Below are 22,013 nucleotides of genomic sequence, written 5' to 3'. Positions count from 1 at the left end.
GATTCACACAGGAAAATATGTCTCTCCTTCACCATGGTCACACAACTCTTGGGAAAAGTTGGCGTTAGAATAGGGAACAGCAGTCGAGGGTGTAGGTGTGGGAACGCAGGCAGCAAAGCTGATGTTCTCCAAGATAAACCGTTGCATGAGGTCATTTCAAACACGTTTTTAAGTTCAGTCCAATGCATTGTCGTCATAGAGCTGCTGTCAAAGAAACAGTGTGTACGCATCAGTGAGATGTGGTAGCAACTGTGAAAAAACAACATAACCCTTGTGTTTCAGTGGATTTCCATGTACATGTATCTCTGAATAGCAATAAAAACATGTCACTCATAATAAAACTGAATTTTTTTTTCAGTAATTTTACTTTATATGTTTCAATAGTTTGTCACAAAATAAAGAGAAATGGAAAACTGATAAATTATCCAATGTTAAATCTGGTGTGAACTCAATCCTTTTATCTATGGCTTTGATTTGTGTCCAACAATGACTCTTTTTTTTTTTAATATCTTGTGACATTATGATTAGAGGTGCAACTTTGTGTGATTTTTTTTTTTTTATTGATTATTTAAAAATATTTTAATTATGGAGCTGCTTCATTTATTATTCAGTGTTGCTTGTGTTGTGCATTTCTTTACGTTTGTTGGATTGTGTATTGATTGTGTGTTCTTTATTGAAAGGGAAGTGTGTGGTGTCACTTATTCACAGTGAAAGAGACTAGAAGACTTTGGTTCCTGCTTGCATTAATGTTCTGGTGTGCTGTTTGCTGAGTTCATAGTTTTGGTTTTATTCAGTCAGTATGGGATTTATTAAGTCCTTCTGTCTGGTTCCTACTGTGTTTTCTCGTTACTCCCAGTCTATCTATCTGTCTCCTGCTGTTCCTCACAAGGTTTTCATCATTACCTAATTAACACACCTGTCCTAATTAGGGCTGGTTTAGCCACGAGATGAATGTTGTTCTGTGCGTTACTTTCCTTTCCAACTTCCCACGGTGTAGTTTTTACCTGAAGTTTAGCATTAGGTTAGTTTGTGTACCAGGAACCATTTGGAGTTGCTTTGCCTGAAGTTGTTGTTGGACTAGAACCTACATTCTCAACAATCTGTTTATCTTAATAAATATATCAATTGTAGGTTGTCTTTAGATGCATTCCCCTTCTGATAAATGTTGTGGTGTTACTATGAATTATTTTAATTTGTGTTTTAATGATGAAATATATTGGTTCAAAAAAGTTTTCACATGCAGAGAACACTAACTTATACTTCTAACCCTTCACATTAAAAACACTGGCTTTAAGCTCTTGTAACTAACTTGTGTTTTCTGTTGTGATATAATGTCTTGTGATTAAAAGTAAAAAATAAAAACACCAGCATAATCACAAGAAGTTGTAGAGAAAGATTAAACCTCTGTTAGGTGTTATACTGTCAGTCAGTCGATTAGCAACAGGAAGAAGAAATGTTGCTAGTGACCCGAGACATGGTCAAAGAAGCGTTTTGTACACGAGATGAAATTCTATTCTTTTTCCAGGTTCATTTTTTTCATCATAACTCATCTTTCAGAACTGATCTGTCAGTCGTGGTTGAATTAGACTCGACATGATTCTCTCAAACTTTCTATCCTCTCTCTGCAGTAATACTGTTTAATGGCCCAAACCAGATGAAAAACTCATTCAGAGTCTGACTGTCAGAGTTCTGTGTCCTGATGCCAGAAAATGTGCACATGACATTTTGCCAATCCAGCAATTCAATTTGGAGCAACTGGCTGAGTCAGTGCGCTGTCAGTCTTCCGTGTCACTTGTCAGCAGTCAAACTATAGCAGCATAAACTACTGTGTACAAAATCATAAAGCCTGAGTAATCAAAGCCTTATGTGAGCTGCTAATTCTGATGCATCTCACAAGAACCAGTTGCCGCAGAGGCACATACTGTACGTGTCTTGTGTGTGAGTGACGGGGTGCGCTCCGTGGTATGTGAGCCTTAACCCAACTCGTGCCTGTAGTTTGTCTCCAACAGATCTTACCATGGAGACTAAAACACTTTTTGGCTCATGTTGATACAAAATCTATGGATGTGTCAGCAGGTATAAGTCATTATTAGTTATGTTTAAACATTTTATTTAAAAAAAAAAAAAAAAAGAATAAAAAATGCAAGCAGCTCTTGTTTAGAATCAGGAGACGGGGGAATTTCTTACAATTACTGGTCATCATTTTTGGTAAAGATAATTACTCTCTAAATGCGTTCTATTGCCTGAAGAGTTCAGGATCAGTGGACATAAAAGGATGAATAGATAAGAGTCTTTTGGGCCTCTCTGCTGTGATGCAAGACAGTTATGCAAGTCAAAGGGTTTTCCGAGAATTCCTTTTCTAAAGAAGTTTCTTCTGTCCTCCTCAGGTTAGAGTCGGGAATCTACAAATTTACTCATCGACTGTCCCTCAAAGAACGTCTGGCTAAAAAGGAAAAAAGTTCCTTGGACAGGCCTACGTCCTACAGGAGACGATCACTCAGTGTGGACTGGTAAGGCTGTTTTTCATTTTCTCATGTCTTCATTTTATTTCTCTTGCAAACACTCGAGCATATGTTTCAAAACCTGAAGGGTTAGAAAAAATATTGAGAAAAATAAAAACACGTTTAGTTTTTGAATTACTTTTTAAAATAAATAAAATCGATATCCAAACAATAGAGCTAGAGCTGTCTGTTTACAAAGTCATGACCCAGCTTCATTGAGACAGGGGTGTGGGGGGTGTTCTGGGCCTGAGGATGTGTAGCGTGGTGATGTCTCTGCGTCTTGGTTTCGTTGAAGAGTGCTAAGCATCTCCAGTGGCGCCGGCTCATCTTGCTCTTGTAAAGCTCCGGTCTTCAGGCACCCGATGAAAGGAGTTTGAAAGCTTTCCATCGTGAGGCTGCCTTCCCGTCTCCACCCATGGGAACCCTTCCCAGTCTCCTCTCTTGTTGCTTGGCCTCAAGTCGTTTATCTACCCACTCAACCTGTCGTCCATCCATCTGGCATCCTTCCTGAGCTTCCTGCTATGTATTCTTGGCTCTTCCTTTGTACTTCTCTCTCCACTGGGAACTTTACTGGATATAAGAAGATCTGAAGCTTCCTTTCGACTTCATTTTGTCAAGTGAAAAAATTGTCCAGTCACTGTTTTAGATGATTTTGAGGTTTTTTTAAGTTGCTGTGCAGAGGGGGCGCAGTAGCTCCAGGTTTCTTTACAGTTTGTACAGCTACAGGTGTGAGATCCTCTGAAGTCCCATTGAATAATACTAGGACCTGGTGTGAGGTCTTACAAGGACTTTTGTTGGCCTCATAAGGCCAGCTGTGTGGTCTCGCACTGACATTTTGATGTGTGGTCCAGCAGCAGAAACGTGGTGCGGAGTGCATGAGCATCACAGTGTAGGTACAGTGTGAGGTCTTCCACTTTAACAGCTTCATGTTATCCCTCCATGTTGCCGAAAAGGGGACCTGGCCCTAAAAGTTCAGGCCCTGATTGATGTGGTCTGGTCTTAATGAAACACAGTGGGAAGATTGGACATACTCATTTATGAGCGAAATGGGGGGGTCTCCGCTGCAGCTGGAATCAGACTTTCTCTGGGCTCAACCCACGTTACAGGAGTGTGACTGGCCTTTTGTGACATAATAAATGAAGGATCCCAGGAGGGCAGATTCAAAGTTGTGGGCTGAGTCATTCTACTGTGAGGTGAAACAAGGTTGGTTTGACTTCTGACAAGACCAGAAAACATGCACTGGAATGCAGAGTCATCGGACCAGTCAGAAGGAAAAAACGTTTTCTTGCCCTTTTTAAGCTTCTATTTTGGAATTATGGAAATGATTATAAAACTAAATCCTTTATGATGTAATTTGATACAATACAGTGTTGTGTATTGGGATCAGATATGACAGTAGAGATTACATGATGGACTAATCATCTATAGGACATAAAGCGTTGAAGTCTGTCCTCGCCTACAATTGTTGAAAGAAAATATGATGACTGTTGAAGATGTGTATGTAAAGTGGTTTTTGTTTTCTAATGAATGTCTCAGTAGTATTAGATACATCTACTATCCAACATTTTACTGAGTGCCATCGAGCACCCCCTTTTGAAATCAGGAAGTTTTCGGTGACTTTGAGTAACACTTAATCTATTTAGTGCTTCATTACCATTCACGCCAATTGAAATCAGATAACCAGATTACGCTGACTATTAAGAGATGTATCAAGCCAGGGCAGCTCATATTCCAGTCGCTAAGAACTGGCTGTGCCCGGGGAAAATGCAATAATGAAATATAATACCAGGGATATTGTTATTACAAATCATTGCAAATGGGCTCTTAGGATGTAGATGAGGAAAAAGTAGGGAAGAAGATAGAATAAGAGAGCTTTAAAGAGTCTTAAATGCAATATAAATTGTTGTGATCTTAGAGGACTGGCAAAAAAGTAGCAACTGTGGTGAATGAGCCACTCCAAATATGTCACCAATTCCATGGACCAGTTGACTGGTTGAGGCCCTCTGGTTTACATGATTGTTGTGGTTGACCTGACAATGATCTTCATTTTTTTTTTATTGTAAATGTCAAAAAGAAATTACCCAATCACATTTTATGGTCCTTTATTCTGTATTTGACATGGAAACGGCAGAGGTCTTTTGCCATTTTAGAGATAGAAGTTCATCTGGGGTTGTGCTAGCCAGGAGGTCCTTATTATTATATCCTCTCTTTGTGACAGAGTGGAAGCTCCTGTTGCATACAAACCCCTGGGCACAATAGAAAGTCAGACAGGCCTAATGGCCAAGCAGTTATTTTTTTGTTTCCCCTAACAGCTTCTCTGCCCCCCTCCTGAAGATGAAACCTAACACATACTGTAAGTACTGAAACATCAATACGGAATTTTGCTCTGAAATCAAAATCACTTCATAAACATAACTTGGAAAATGGAAAGAGTGCGGAATCAAACACTTACATGACTGTAAGTGTTTGATTCTGTGTGCACTGCATGAATTAAATCCTCTCCAATCCCTGGAGGCCTGCTGCTCTGCCTGGTGCCAACCTGTCTTTAGGGATAACTTGGAGCTGATAGCAGTCTTAGAAGAGAAAGTACCCAGTCCCTCCATGAGCTTAATAACCTAAAGACACACTGGGATTAGCAGAAGCTAATGCTTGTGAGTTTTCTCCTGAAAATGTATGCTCACACGCATACGTGAGCAAACACACATTGTAACACTTAACCCTGCGCTGTGTCGGGTGTGTAGGGGGGCGAAGGCGGCTACTAAGTGCTAATCCCTATAAACAGTGCATGAAAGGAATGAAGAAAAACTGAGAGAAATCACCAAAGTCCTAGTGGGAAAAAAAAGGGGGCAATGCTCAAGGGGCCCAGGCGTGAAGTGGTTTTCAACAGTGTGCCACTCGCCTCATTTGGTTTTCATTTATTTTATTATTCCCCACTTTTTCTTGTCCATTCTCCCTTTAGACTTTCTCCCTTTACTTTATCAGCACAAACTAATGCTTTAAAAGAAAAGGACAAATGAGAAGGTTGAAAATAGTCCTACATTTCATCAACAATCATTGAAAGAGACCATTTAGTTTAAAGGTCCAGTATTATGCTATTTTTTCAGCCATCTCCATTTGTTCTAGGAACCCCAACAACATAGTATTTGAATTTTATTTTCCCAAACTCGCCTATTTTCTGGAGTTTTAGCCTATGAAAAGTGACTTTCTGAGCAGTTCTATAAACAGGCTGTTTTGGGGCTTACTATGCATAACCATGAGTGGGCGTGTCTATAAACGCAGACTTCCTACCTTGCTTTTGCGGGGGAGATCAATGATCATCAAAGGAATTTTCTTTTGCTATCCACACACAGTTGTTATTGTTTTCAGCCAAAAACTGCAAATTACAGTAAAACACATGGATATTTAAGAGGCTATTGTGATTGTGAGTCTGCCTCAGCACTTCAGGGTGTGTTTATCGCAGCAGCAGCAGCAGAGTCACCCAGCTGTTTCAAACACTCACAGGAGTTTTAAGCTGCTGAGTCACTTTCTTCTCCTCCTCATCTCTATTAACTACAGGAATAGTGCATTTAAGGTGATAATCATTTGTTTTGTCCAACCGCTGCATCGCATTGGGTCACAAACACGTCAGATCATGTCAAAGGTGATAGGAGGCGATGTAACAGGTACTAAAAATGGAACTGCTCCCTGGGTGCTACACCGTGGCTGCCCACTGCTCCTCAGGGAGGGGTTAAATGCAGAGAACACATTTTGTGTATGTAGCTTTACATATATGACAATAAAGTATAATATGTATTCTATATTAAACTGCAGTGTTTGTTTTAGCTGTGAGGTAGTTTGAGAGGGAGGAGTTGTCATTCTTATAGGGTAGGAGGAGCCAGGATTGTCAGGAGGAGGAGTTTCCACTACGTGACGTCACATGAGACATCACGTATTATAATTATATTATATTATAATGCCTTGTATGACTGGACATGAATGTTGGTGGTGGTCAGAGGCTGCCCCATGGCAGCTGGGGCTACAATTACAATGTAGCTTACCACCACCGCTATGACTGATATGAATGAATATTGTTTTTGTAAAGTATTTTGAGTTAAATCCAAGCTATTATCATTATTATGAATTACATTTATGAAATACTGGAATCCAGTGAAATGTACAATTCTAGATCCATCCATCCTTTTTTCTACCAACTCTGAGTAGACAATCTCTTGGCAACAGTTTTCCCTGTTGCAAAGAGAAACAAAATGTTGGTTTATCCATTAATTATATTTTTGGACTGGGGCAGGAAACCTAAAGCTATGGTAAATGACATTTGTTATACTGTACCTGTATTTCTGTTGTTGTCATCCACTACTGATGCCAACGTGGCGCCAAAAACACTGCTGAAGTGACAATTCAAGTGTTTTCCCAGTTTGTGCCAAAATAATAGTGGGTGTTGATTTTGTTTAGTTTTTCACAAAAACACCCAAATACAGCCAAAATTACAGTGAAGTGATATCACGGGTAACACTATAAACAAACTGGTACAAAAATAACTTCAAGTGAATCACTGTCGTCTTTGCCTGGTGAAGAAACACAAGTAATCACGGTAGTAAAAAGACTTCTTAAATAAACTTTTCCACTTCAGTGCTGTTTCTTCTACAGGACTCCAAATCCCACAATGCAATTCGCAAAACATTTCTGGTGTTCAAGTCAGATGACCATTTGTCAAAAATGAAAAAATCATTATGATAGAATCAATAACAAACTTTCAAGCTACAATTTCAGTACTTGTGTGTAATTTTTAATGTTTTTCTGAAGAAATACCTTCGATTCATTGATTTTTAATGCTGACACTGTTTTTATCAGTGTCCAGCAGCTATAACCCATCCTTAATAAAATGAAATAGTTGAAAATATGTATCGTATGACCAAGGTGTGACCACAGCGGTGTGAAGTCACCCATATTTTAAACCTACTCTATCCAATTATTGTTGCGCTCGGTCCACTCATCATTTATTAAGAAGCTACAGTTAATGTGCTGAAACACATTTTTTTAGCAGGTCTTTCCATTCCTGATGAATGTAGCTTTCAGAAATATGAAATTGTAATGACAGTCCTTCTATAATTTCATTCAAAGTGTGTTTGTTTTTAAGGCTAAGTCAGTTCATATTGAACTCCCTGTGGCTTGCAAATAACAGTTGTGGTTTTAAAAACGAGCAGTACAATTTCTACATGTTATCGTTGAAAATATACAGTGCAATATTTATTGACTTAAACTCTTTTCTATATTAGCAGCAGAGTCTCCTATCTGTTGTAATACCTTCAACATTAACCTAAACATTGAAAATGGCAGATGACTTCCAGGCAAAATGTCTGTTCTTATCAACTTACTGTTCAGGATATGTTCAATGTTCCTCCTGGCAATGAAGTTATTTACCAAACTTCTTGAACTGGTCAATCTAACTTTGTACCTCAGTCGTCTCCTGGCCTGCTGAGATATTTTGTTGTGGCTAAAGTATTGGCAAGATGGAAGACTGAATATTCTGAATGCAGGAACAGAGTTTTGGCTAACCTTCATGTCTTTGAATAAATTCTGAACTTTTTCTTTGGACACGTTCAGAAACACACGCTCTCACAAAAGCTCACACGCGCGTTGTGTTGGATTAAATACATCTGTGTCAACATGCGCACCTTTAAGATAGATACACTCATTTAATGTACCCTACACTGTGCTGGACGCTGTGGGCTGACTTCAACTTCAACAAACAATGCAATATGCAGCATAAGAGGGGCAAAGTTGAAGGATGAAACGGAAAGATATGTTACAAAGTAGTAAAGAATAACACATTAATTCAGTTAATAAGGCATATCTGTGTTTTGTTATTTCTGTTTATGCATGGGTTAAGACAGATTGCAACTACAGTATGTTTGAGGAGTTGAAACGCACTGTGCATTGCTAGTAAGCTGCTAAAAGACAACGAAGGCTTGGCAGACTCCAGCCCGTTGGCCTGTTTCTGTCTGTATGTCTGTGTGTGTTTTATTGTTGTGCTCGGGGTTAAAAAAGCTCTTGCGTAAACCCAGAAAGATTTAGTTTCATAAAACAAAACAGGTTTTCAACTTGGTAACTATTGGCAGAACATTGCAAAGTAATGTCCTTTATGTTGTTGGAGTGGTATTTTCCCTAAAGTCTTTTCCATTCTTTCCCCTTTTTTCCAATTTAAAAATACAATATAGTATAATGTATGATTATTTCTAGCAAAACAGCATTGGTTTTCATTTGTCAGAGCTTAGCTGTTTTATAATGGCAATCTTCAACCAGACATATTAAAAGGAAACCAATCTTTTCTCTTTGACTATTTTGCTATGAGCTTTTACTACAGCATGTTATTGACGTTATTTAACTGTTCATTATCTTTATTCCCTCAAGTGCCCAGACTTCCCCGCCTACAATTCACAGCACTCTTGTCTAGCCTTTGCAGTAAAGAATAATAAATACATTACTTTTTCATTTCATTTTGGCCATCCTCACTGAATTACATTCAAACTCGCTTGATGAAAATGAGTGTATTCATGCTCTATTGTGTAGAAAAGTCATACATGTTGCCATTCCAGATGAGTGCATCATGTGTTTCAGTCCCTCCATAGTTCCTCTATACATCCATTTCCGAGCATGCATGTGAGTGTTGGCATGCAGTTATCCTTTTTGCAAAGCTCATCCATCACAGTAAGAAGAATAGTCCCCATACCCACCCATCCATTTTGCTCCCTACAGACCAATCCCAGATAAATAGCCGTGGGACTTTAAACATGGCGCCCGACCGGCGTGTGACTGAGAGAATGAGCCAACTGGTGGCTTCAGTGGCCAGGGGTCGCCCCCACCCATGTCCTCTCTCTGGCTGGGTGGGTGGCATATGGTGGCCTAGGCAGGAACCCCATTGGTGTGACACACACACTCCCTCACTGAGAGACACACAGAAGGCCTGGAGCCACCCAGGCTGGACCCACGATCGCCGTGGGAGACATGGTGACACCAAGTCTCTGACAGGGGAGGGGCCGCCCGTATGTTTGTGTGAGGGTGATCCCACCTTGAAGCCACCCCTCCCTCCTGAGAACGTCGGGCGCTGCCCGCCGCCACATCCCCTCGGTAACTCCACTGTTGTCTCTGCTCATCAAAATTAGAGAGATTCACCTCTGCGTGCTCACACAACACATGCACACATACACAGTCAACAGGTGGCAAGCCTTGCTCGGCACAGCAGGCCCACTTCAAAGGTTAAACATACAGCAGAGCCTTCACTCTTTCTCTGCCCTTCTCTCAAGGGAGAGCAGGAGAAAGTGAGAAAATAAAGAGATGATACGAAAAGCGACAGGAAAAGTGTTTGTCAGTCTCGTCTGGTGTTTTATACTGTAAACATACCTGGCATTTTAGATTTAATCTCAACATTATTGATCCTATTGGGTAATGAAAAACAAACTTGCTTATACTTCAGTGGTTTGTTTCACTACTGGCTGGTATTAGGTTTCCATTTAGAAGCTGCTTTGCAAAGGTTAAAGGAACATTCAAGTCCAACTCATAATCCCCTTTTATTTGACTTTAAACTGACATGAAGTCAAGCTCGGGTGCCATCAATGTGACAAGAACCCACAGCTTCTGCGCTGAAATGCAGTAACGAAAAAGGATGTGGTACCAAGTAGAACTCAAACAATATTAATGTTTGGTATAGAGGAGGATTTTCCCAACGTTTAGGAAAAGAAATGCCCACTTTTTAAAAGAAATACACATGCGCAACACTCTACCTGCTCCCAAGAGGAAACGTCTATTAAACGTGTGCGAGAGCGCGCACGAGCCCAGTTTTCCTCGTGCACGGCTCTGTTTACAAGTTGGTGTCGGCATCGTTCATACAAGCTTACTTTCTAAAAGAAGCTTTGCACTTTTCTCACTGTCAAACTCGCCACCGGTAAGTGAAAAGTGTGCATGCGCTGCAAACGAAAACTTGCTAGGGACGAGCACGTACGACGTCCTTACGTAAACACATTACCAGAATGATTGACAATTAGGAGGACCAATAGTCTTGATGATCCACCCAGAATTTGAAGCCAAAATAACATTATCCACAATACTTTTAAGAAAAAATAAGTGAATTACCCAATAAATGCCCACTGAGCTACTGTATAGCTGGTGAAGACAAAGCCAGAAGACACTTTTCATGTATTTGTTACTTATTAATATTTTTTTTAAAAAGTGTACTCATGCTCTTTGTTTAAAAAAAAGTTTAAATGTTTCTACTTTTGGCAATTTTAAAATAGCTTCAATAGTATCAGTTTTTTTTATCTAAAGAAACCCAATAATGTTGATATTTTCAGGTGATTTACAGAAGTTGCTGTTTTATGTATTTTTGTGCAATCAGGAGATGAGCTAAGCGTAGAATGTGGCTCTACAACAACTTACAACTAAGTAGTGGAAAAAAAAGTTGGTCCAGATGTGGTAAACAAGCGACTCCCAAGTTTTTATCCTGTCTGGTATCAGTTTTCCTGTCTGCTGTCCACGGTTCAATGGGCAGGATAATGTTGTCTCAACACTTACGTACCAGGCTGTTTGTTATCATTTCAAAACCACTGCCTGCCTTAATAAACACATTCATTAGTTGATTTATCTAAATGTTAGCCGAACTGCTTAATAAAAGCATGTATTGTACGGGATGCTGTACTTTGTATATGAGCATCATTGCAGACCCTAACACGTAACAGTAAACCAGATCATTTTTATAATTTAAATTTCAATAAATTAGCTAAAATTATTCATCTTGGAGAAATTTCTTTTTTTTTTCTTTCAAAATTTGAAAGTTAATGTCACCTGATCCATTTGGATTTAAAGCAGTTCTCACAGTCCTATGGCTGTAGCGGCTCAGGAGCCCCCCCACCCTGATTACCTCATTGTGTGTTAAATGATGTGAATCATCTCCACAGAGCTGCACACATTATTAAGTAAGCATCAGTTAAGACAGAGATAGGCAACTCTTATCACAGCGGGGCCACAAAAATGGGTTTTTTTTTTTTTAAATCAGAGGGTCACATGATCAACATTCATGTCAGCATTAGAATGAGTGATCTGAGCATTAATACAGGAGTTTTTCTGTCATTCTGTGTATGTTTGTTGTTGTCTTGCTCGTTGTGAGGCATTTTGTGCATTTCTGTCGTCCTTTTTTGTGTATTTTTCCTGTTAAATATATGTTTTTTTAGTCATATTGTGTATTTCTATTGTCGTTTTGCTTGTTTGTTTGCACTGTGGGTTCGCGGAGTCATTTTTTTGTGTTTTTCTTGTATTTTTGTGTACTTTTGTTGACATTTTTTATAATTCTGTATATTAATATTGTGTATTGCTGTTGTTGTTTTGTTCATTTTTGTAGTAGTTTTGTGTGTTTTTGGAGTATTTTCTGTGTTTTTATCTTGTCTTTCACTGTAATTAAATAATGTTGTAATTCTTTGTATTTTTTAATGTATTCTTGCTTTTGTTTTGTGTATTTTGTCATTTTGTACATTTACTTTGGGTGTTGCATAAAATTAGACCGAGGGCCGCATATGGCCCCCGGGCCGCCAGTTGCCTATGATGGAGTTAAGACCTCTTCAACAGTTTTGTTGCCATGTCAACTTAGCCTGCAAAAGAGGGGGCTGGTCACTGGTCAGAGCATTTGCATGGCCTCATGGTGCCTATAAGTTGATAAGAGAGAAAGCAACTCAAACATTATCACCCCATTCTCCTAAACTCTGCACACACACAACCTCTCTCTACCTCAATAACTCTCTCTCTCCCTCTGTGCATCCAGCAGCCTGGCTGCTTCCAGCCTGTCTGGTGCCAAGACTCAGATTTCAGAATTTCCTTCTACAAGCCACATTTAGAGCAGCCAGCGTACTCTGTGGAAGTGTGTGCGCACATGCACACGTGTACGTGCATGTATTAGTGGGACTGAGCGAGTGAGTTTGTGCAACTTTCTCCTCTCGCCGTCTACCTCCCTGACCCCCACCCACCCTTGTTTTCAACGAGCGCTCTCCCTTTGGTGCCGCTCTTCATCTTTTTTTGCAAATCTGTATTTGTTCACCCAGCTCCTGTTTTTGGATTCTGTGTCAAGCTTCATCAGCGCAGGCAATCAACGTAATGTCAACCAATTTGAAAAGGTTATTTGTACAAACACTATTGTAAATGAGAGCAGGGACTGTTCCTGCAAGCTGGCCATTGGAAGGAGATTGGGAGAACAAGCATGGCTTAAACTGGGATTTAGGGGAACTTTGATGAAGGACGAATGAGGCAAAGAACAAAAAGAGTAAATTGGTGGGGCTGGAGATGCAGAGAGGGATGTTAACCAAGTGTTATTAAAAGGAAAACAAAAAGAAAGTGACCAATAATGCATGTAGTAAAGTTGTTGAGGTCGTTTTGACTACCGAGTTTTGGCTATTTTCATCCCATTACAGTCAGTTTGTTCTGTATTGTATCATATCAAAACATTGGACTTAGTTTTGCTAAAACAATTCGAGACAAAAGTCTCTCTTCAAAGCTTTTTCTGGCACATACATTTTTACGCTTTTGTGCACAACATGATTTTCCTCTCTATTTTTTTCACTTGTACAAATACAAGGAAAGTGCCAAGGACATGATTTCTATGTACAATCATATTCATCACTCCTACATTTCCCAGCTGAGCAATTACGTATACATAAATAGTAACCTAAGTGTTGTTCTTATCTTAGAATAAGTGCTCAGTGGATCTGGATTTTTTTTTTTTTTGTCAGTGTGTTTCTAAGTATTCGACACGCTCATAACATGTGTTTGGAATAACGGCATTTAAAATAACAGCGTTTAAAATAACGGCATTAGGTAACAGCGTTTTTTTTTATTTAGTAACGGGGTAATCTAACTAATTACTTTTTACGCCGTTACAACGCCGTTATCGTTACTGAACGTTAAATGCGGTGCGTTGCATGTATTGATTGAATAAACTTTTATCCGAAAGCATCCCCGGCTTCTTACTCAGCTGTAGTGAGGGGGTGGGTTAAAAACAAGGTGAGCGATGATGATTGGCTAAGGCGGCGTCGTGTCATGGTAGCCAATCAGAGCCAGTGTTTTTACACATGTGCCAGCACACACACACACACACAGGATGAAGCAGCAGAGATGGTGAGCGTGGAGCAATCTGATGAAAAGTTGTCATTTTTAAGGCGGCGATACAAACACTACTTTATATTAATTATGGTCAAAAACAAGAACGTGTATGTGAAGTGTTCATTATGTCCAGGAAAGAAGACTTTGTCCACATCCGTTGTAAACAACTCAAATTTAATGAAGCACCTCACAACGACACACGAATCTAAAAAATCTGAATTATTTGACATATAGCAACTTTTTTTTTTTTTTACAGTAACTCAAATAGTTACTTTCCTTCGTAATGAGTTACTTTTATTATAGAGTAATTCAGTTACTAACTCAGTTACTTTTTGGAACAAGTAGTAACTATAACTAATTACTTTTTTAAAGTAACGTTCTCAACACTGCTCATGACAAGTGAGGGAAATAAAAAAGGAGCTTATACCTTGAGAAAGGATGGATAAAAAAAAAAATGTGCTTTCTTTGATACTGAGATGCACAGTTGACTTCAATAATGTGTGAGATTTATGTTTACAAAATGATTTTTATTATTGTGCTCAGTTTTATCCCTGCGGGCTGGGTTGGATGTATCTGACCAAAGGGTCTTAACTTTAACATGCATGATTTAGATTTAGATGATATCATATTTGTGGTGGATTAAACAGATATTTGACCGTTAAAAAACAAGTTTTCCATTCTGGTTAAAGTTTGAACATTTTCTTCAAATTGTCTCTAAATCGAGTGTCTGCATGCCATCGTTATAAGTTGTGCATACTTGTGGCTTTCTTAAAAGTTGCAGACAAAATCCAAGAAACTTTGCCATTCATACAATCCCAAAACCATCAATTATTGAACATTTGCTTAAATCGTGCATTCCCATCTTTAACTTGCACAAAGAGCTGAGTCTAGACAGTGAGTAAAGCGTCTAGACTTTCTTTGCCTGTTTGTTGTGCTTGTTATGATGTGACTCACAGGCTGGTGGTCCAAGCTGTTTTCAATAATAAAAAGTGCCTGATAAATCCAATAAAAACGTAAGGTTGCTGTGTGACTGTGGGCTTGCATCTTTGGGGTGTGTTGACTGTTTGTTGGGCTAATGCAGCCCAAGTGTAGCAGCCTGAGTGCATTTGATGTGGGATTGATCAAGGGTAATGGCAGTGCTTTTTGTAGTGCGAAGGAGGTTTGATTCCTGCTTTCCAAAACTAATAAAACTATGTTTGTGTGTTCAAATGAGTGAAGGTATTTTCACCTGCGTTTGTTTATTTGTTGTTTGTCTGTTAGCATGATTACGTCAAAAGAACTTGTGCCAACATTTGAACCAAAGATAGACCTTATGCAATGGAAGATTCCATTAAATATTAGCGGGAATCCGGATCAATATACAGATTCTGATTGCTCAATCTGACTCAATTATGTCAAGTTGCTTCCTCAATTATCCCACCGAGTTTCATCTGGATCAGATCTTGATTTCATCACGATTTTTCAAAAAAATTGGTGTGCCCGTACATTTTGACCTCCTGTATAGTTATTAATGGGGATAGAGATGTATTTTCAAGCCATTAAAGTGTGAATGATCATGACTCCCAATATCTGGCAAAGAGGATATTTGGCACTTGGCGGAGGTTTGCGCTCTGAGGGGCGGATACACTAAAGGTTTAGGGGTATTAAAACGTGTGCAAACATCACCCCACGCACTAATAAGGAGCGTGTTTCCCGCTAATGAATATGAATAGAAGACGGATCTCCCAGGGGGAGCAAAAATATGGGAGGAGGAAATGCAAATACATTCATGCAGGGGGAGCAATGCAATTCATGAAATCTGGAACTGTTTGCAGTGATAGTTTTAGTACCAGTGAGAAGCAGGTGCAAACACACACACAGAGATCATCACTTCAGTAAATGTAGACGGAAAACACAGCGGAGATGAAAAAAAGGCTCCGGTGTGTGTGTGTGTGTGTGTGCGTGTTTGCGTGCGTGTGAGAGAGAGAGAGAGAGAGAGAAAGCTGGACGTGCGTCCATCTCTCTTCCACGGGTCACTGTCTCACACAAACGCATGTGATCAGCCGCACGCATGTACCCATCCGCCACTCACAGTCACATCCACGCACATTTCTCCACTACGGGATGAATAAAGAATATCTATCTGTTGTAATTCATCCATTTTTTAATTTGTCACCTCCAATTCTGCTGCTTCACATTTTTCTTTTAGCTTCCGTGCACTCATGGTCATCGTGGGCTATACTGACACAAAAAAGGCTCAGACGCCCACACCATAAATATTAAAACTTGTATTTTTATTGATTAGGAAGCCTAACAAGGTAACCAATAGATAGGAAATAAATTAGATGATAGATATTTGTTTTTAGTGTATTTTACAGCTGATTTAGGACCCGTTATCATAAGAGATGCTAACAGAATGCTAACAAGAGGAAGTTTAACTTTTATTAGGTTATTTATTTCAGGGTCAGTACTTGTAATTGTGTAATTGAACTTTAGTAATTGAGAATGTAATTGTAATTGACTTTTTGAGGATAAAAAATGATTGAAATTTAATTGTAATTGGAAAAAATGCCGGTCACCGTAATCTTAATTGAATTGTAATCGAGCATAGGTTATTGAAAACGTAAAGTCGATAGGTTTCGTGTGTGCTTTTCTTGTTTTTGATTTTTGATTTTAAAAACCAAATCCTGTACGTTTGAATTTCAAATCACACTTTACTTTGAATATGTTTCTTTTCTAAAGTCAGGGTCCATTATTTTCTCCAGTAACAAAAAACTTTCTAGTAAATAATAAATAAATGGGTTCACAATGACAATAGGTTCATAGTATTATACACCTTCTATATTGATATTTAACTTTAAATGTGTATGAAGCATGTGTTTGGGTTACAGGCCCTGACATTGGGAAATGACACCTCATCACACGTGTGGATGCAGCATCTCTTTGAAAGCACAGACAAACACACAGCAGGGTACACATCCTCCTAATGTCGTCAGAGAGTGATAAGGCACCGTCCTGCCGACAGAAAAAACGTTGTCTGTTCCATCTCATGCAAATAACAATAAGCCTGGAGCTGGATTCCAATGGGCTTTCTCTTTGAAATGGGATACCGACACACGCATTACAAATATATCTCTTGTTTTATCTTCCGGGCCAGGCCCATGGAAAAATTATTCCAAATACCTGCCGCGCTTTATCTGGAACCCTGGAATAGGTTAGGCCCAGCCGGGAACACGAGGATGTCTAAAATAAGGCCTCTATTACGGGATGGAGTGGAGACGGATGGGACAGAGCGGGAAGGGACGGAGATCGGGGGTATTTTAGGTGTATCGGCCCCATGAAAAAGACCTTGTTGCGGGGGCTTGAAGCCTCTTTAAAGTCCACAATGTAGGCCGCTGTCAGCTGTTACACAAACTGCATGTGTTGGGGGAGGGTTTATGTGCGTATGCCTGCTCATGTGGGCTCACACGTCCATTGCAGAGCAGGAGTATAAATAACATTTTTCCTACAGATGTTCTCACCTTGACAAATCTGTTCTTGGCCTGCTTGATACTTCTTGGCATGTGGTTTGATGGTACGGTCGTTATTTACTCTCCTTAGTCCATGCCTCCTGCTACTTCTTCAGAACCACGTTTGGATTTTTGGTTCGCTCCTGATGTTCTGAAGACTCTCCTAACATTTTTGGTAATGGAAGCAGGCATATGTATGAATACAAAGTACAGTACGTAGGTTACTGTAGGGATTAAGAATATGACTTGCTTTGGAAGGCAGACACTAAAAAACTAAGATGTATTAATCACCTTTAACTCATTTCAATGTCGACTTCACAGCAAAGTAGCACTAGAGCTAAAAAGCTGCCCTACAGTTCAGACGCGTATTTTCTTAAAATAGATGATAATTTCTCTGGATTTTAAAGACATTGCTATATTTTCCTTTTAAACAAATTAAACTTTGGATAAAGAATAATTGCAGGGTTAAGATATTCATCTCTGTAATGCAAAAAAATGTTGTGCAAGGTTAACCTAAAGCTCCTAATATCACAATAATAATTCATCAGATAAAATCATAGTGTAGGTCTCATAGATCAACGTAAACGTGAAAACACTTCTATACATCCGTCTCCGAGACTCCACATCCCACAATGCAATGCTCGGAAATTTCAACCAACAATGTTTACGGTGGAGATTAAAACTTAACTTTTAAGCCACAATTTTGACCTTTTTTATTCTTACTTGAAGTAATTTATTTTATTTAATTAAAAGACCTTATCAGGGATAGCAGCTTCAAGCTTTTTGGCCTTGGCTTTTACTATTATTGTGCAAAAATACCCCAAAAACTTAAAGTTGAAGAGAAAAACCTTAAATCTTATTATTATAGTACTGTTTTTTATTTGACTCCATGATATTCATGGTAATTGAAAATATTCTCCTGTGATCTTTCCCTCTAACAAATGTAGATTTGGTGTATTTGGTGACAAAAGCATGACGTTACACACCACTGTTCGTTGTCCAATAAATGCAATAAATTCCAATTAGTCTGACCTCTTAAAAGCTGTTGAAAACATGCCCTTAAGGAATTCTTTTATCTCTGTGCTTCTGTTTTTTTGGGGGTCCGACACAGTCAACCACTATCAGCCTTAAGAGTTGTGCTGACATTTACTTCAGCAGCTGAATGTGTGTGAGCACCATTTAGCAGACTACCCCACAAAAACATGTCACATACATAGCTCCCATAGCAGATTGCAGAGGGACAGTTTAATGCTCATATAACTAACCCCAAACTCAAAACTTTCAGCCAATGTGTTGACGGCTAACACTGGCAATCTGCCTATCAGACTTTGTGACTCATGTAACACCTATGAGTGAAGATTTAATGCCAACATGGCGCCCATCTGACAGATTGATGTAATTTATCACCATGCATGGGTAATTTTTTGTTTGGGCCTTGTTCTAATTAAATTCGACATTTAAACTATGTCCCGTTATTGCTTTGATAACCACATTTTTTATTTGCTTTGTGTAGATAATCCTACATTGATTGAAAAGAAAAACCCCAGAGATTAGTGGTTTTCTTTAAATATATCCTCATTCGGCTCCCAATGAAATGTAGAAGGAAAAGACCAGACAAAAGACATTAGACTTCTCTCATTGACTGACCTGTGCAGTTGATACTAACTTACAACATTAATTGTGTGTACTTTAATTCATTGTTAAAATGCTTCCAGATGTTTAAATTCAAAATAATCAGATGAAATGAAACTGAAGAATTACACTGCAAAGTGTTTTTGGTAAAATCAGATGCATACACACACACACACATTATTATTATTGATACATTTTTAATAGATAAAGACATAGTGTTGGATTCATAGATCAATAGATCTAAGATCTTTTGCATGGAAAATTATGTGAAAAGTTGAAATTGCTGCTCGAAAGTTTGTTTTAATCTCCACTGTATACATTCTCTTGGAACTGTTTCATGCATTGCATTGTGGGATGTGGAGTCCCGTAGACAATCTGAAATAAAGGTGGTAAAATAGTGCCGTCCCTAAATCCTTTGGTGACACAGTTTCATCACCTGCTGCGAGGAATTCACTAAGATTGCAGCAATGATTAGTGCACGTGCAGAAGTGGTGCAGACCGCCCTATTTAAATGAGTTTTTTGTACTTGTTATGTTGAACATGGAGCGTGAAGAAGAGCTGAGTGCACAGAAGTGAAAAAATTAATTTGAAGCAGCAGAATTGGAGGTGTTAGTAGAGGAAGCTAATTAAAAAAAATGGATGAATTGCAGCAAAGACATAGATAGATAGATAGATAGATAGATAGATAGATAAACTCTTTATTCATCCCTCAGTAGGGAAATGTGCGTAGATGTGAGTGACGGAGTGGGTGAATGCGCGCAGCTGATGCGTGTGTGTGTGAGAGTGAGCTGCGGAGGAGAGATGTGTGTGCATGCCTATGGGTAGAGTCCGACGGTGACCGGGACAGGTAGCGAGCTTATGTTTATAGTGCAGCCAGATAATAAAGTGCAGCTCTACAACAACAAAACAACCTGTTCTTCCTACGCGCTACCATCTTTAACAAGCGTACGGGAGTGATCCCCGGAGGAGAAGCAGGCTGCGGCCATGGAGAGTGCGGATGTCCGCTGTGTCCCCCCAGACGAAGCAGGAAAGGTTGAAACACGTTCTTAAAATTGTGAATTAATTCATCCCAAAATTTATTAACTCGAGGTCTGAAAATGCCATCCCTCGGTCGTCTTTCCTCTCCCCTGCCCCGTCTCCTCACAAATATCACTGCTGTCATCACTGCGCAAAAAGCTGTGACAGTTACCACCTGGTTGTGGGCCGTGCTAAGTTTATATGGAAAAACAAAGGCAGCATTGAAGTCCAGCTTTGATGAATTGCATTGATTCCCCTGCATTAATTTATTTGCATTTCCATCTTCCATTTTTTTGCTCCCCTTGTGAGCTTCGCCTACGATACATATTCATCAGAGAGAAACTCGCTAAATGGATTGAAGACACATTATGACGTGCAGCAGCCACGCACCCCTGATTCCCTGGGGTTTGTACGGCTTATGGGTTAGTCTGCAGACATAAGACTTTATTTAGATATTCTGATTCCCTTCCTTTGGGAAAACAGTTTGGTCTGTTGTTTAGAGAAGCTTTTTTGCACTTCAGAGCTCTGAATCTTCTCTTGGAATTCATAAGTCTGAATTTATATCAACCTGAGTGAGGAGGAGCAATAAAAGTAGATGTTTCGATTAAATTCAAGAGACTTTGAGAAAAATGAATGAAATTGTCAAAAAGACAGGCACTTTTTTTACACCACGTCTAGCTCTTTAGACCTATTTTGTCCGTCTATACTTAAAAACTATACTTTGTTTAATTAATGTAATTGTCTGTGCATTTTTGTGTCTCCAAAGGGCCGACACTGCCAAGATGACGCAGCCCATGAGAGGGGACCAGGCCAACCAACCGGCCTCAGCCCGCAAGTCGTCAAGTCTTTCCTCGCCAAGCGCCGCTCGCCGTCTTTACCGCAATTTGTCTGGAAAGTTTCGTGTGGGTACCAACCCCCCTGCGCTGGAGGACAGTGTGGTGTCAGGACGGGGAGGAGACAAGGAGAGACTGCGCAAAACTACCCTAGTAAGTTAGAAATTGACACACTGGGAAAAATCTATAGTGGAGCATTTAATGAATCATGATTGCAGTACTCATATTTAATGAATTTGAGTCATTTCACGGAATTGTAACATTGTAAGACTGTGTGCTTGAATGTTAAATTACTTATTGAGTCATTTCTGTGTTGTAGTTTCAGAGCAATGAAACACTGTTTGAGGCTGTGGAGCACCAGGAGTTAGACCTGGTGCAGATGCTTCTGTCCCAGTACAGTCTGGAAGAACTGGATCTAAACACTCCAAACAGCGAGGGCCTCCTTCCCCTCGACATCGCCATCATGACCAACAATGTGCCCATGGCTAAGCTTCTGCTGCGAGCCGGTGCTAAGGAGAGCCCACACTGTGAGTAGAGAAGTTCTACGTCCCCACTGTCAGCTACTGATGATAACACAAAAAAACACTATTATAATATCACTTTTTCACACTTTGCCATAATATTAAGTGTTTTACAGCTTCATGATCCTAAATTTTATTGTTGCTTTTCATATTTGAATAAATTAATCACATTTTATTAAGATTATTTAAAAAAAAATGCAAATAATTAAACAAACATCTATATATCCATCTTTTATATAAGTCTGTATTTAGAATTGTTAGAGGGCATATTGCATGAGATACCACACGTTTTCATTTTAATTGTAAAGAATGCAGTCGTGTATTCAGAAAAAAGGGAAAGCTCCAGTGTAAACAAGATCAAATGGTTCATTTTGCTTAGTCAGTGTTTTCCATGGTAAAACTGATGTCACACTTAATCCTTTCAACAGCACAACAAATTAAAAAAAATGGATGGACTTTTCCTGATGTGGGGATTGAACAATTACACAGAAATGTCTGAAAGATTAGTTCAGTCAGGATCACTTTAGTCAATTTGTTTTATTTAGCATGCAGTTTAGATTTGATGGTAAGGCTAAGTTCTGGGACCTCTCTGCCATTTCAGCAGCTGCATGGAAAGGTCTCCAGTATAACTCTGCTCACATGAAGCATATTCATCCGTAATCAATCCAACCATTTATTTTCATGCCTATTAAATTCAGGTGAAGTTGTGATGAAAACGAAGAAGCAGCGCCACATCTGCACCGTTGTCGCAGTCGGTTTTTATGGCTCGTGTGAGAATCTCATCAAAAATGAAGAATGACCTGTTAATGTTTAATATTTGCGATACACAGTGTTTGAATACATCAGCACTGGAGATCTGGTGCACAATCACCTTAACTGGTACGT

The 22,013-nt window shown here is 39.3% G+C and overlaps 1 protein-coding gene across 5 annotated transcripts in view; it reads left to right on the top strand.

The window, feature by feature from the left end:
* Positions 1 to 22,013, top strand: part of ankfn1b (ankyrin repeat and fibronectin type III domain containing 1b) — a 150,388-nt gene that overhangs the window by 107,931 nt on the left and 20,444 nt on the right. For all 5 annotated transcript variants that reach the window (XM_028477121.1, XM_028477120.1, XM_028477123.1 and 2 more), the window contains 3 exons: positions 2,388 to 2,510; positions 20,541 to 20,760; positions 20,927 to 21,134. In XM_028477121.1, coding sequence (XP_028332922.1) covers positions 2,388 to 2,510; positions 20,541 to 20,760; positions 20,927 to 21,134 — 551 coding nt within the window. The remainder of the gene's footprint in view (positions 1 to 2,387; positions 2,511 to 20,540; positions 20,761 to 20,926; positions 21,135 to 22,013) is intronic.

This window comes from Gouania willdenowi, chromosome 19, assembly GCF_900634775.1.
Source record: "Gouania willdenowi chromosome 19, fGouWil2.1, whole genome shotgun sequence".
NCBI lineage: Eukaryota > Metazoa > Chordata > Actinopteri > Blenniiformes > Gobiesocidae > Gouania > Gouania willdenowi.
Note: the sequence above shows the minus strand (reverse complement) of the source record. Positions and strands in the feature narration are given on the sequence as shown.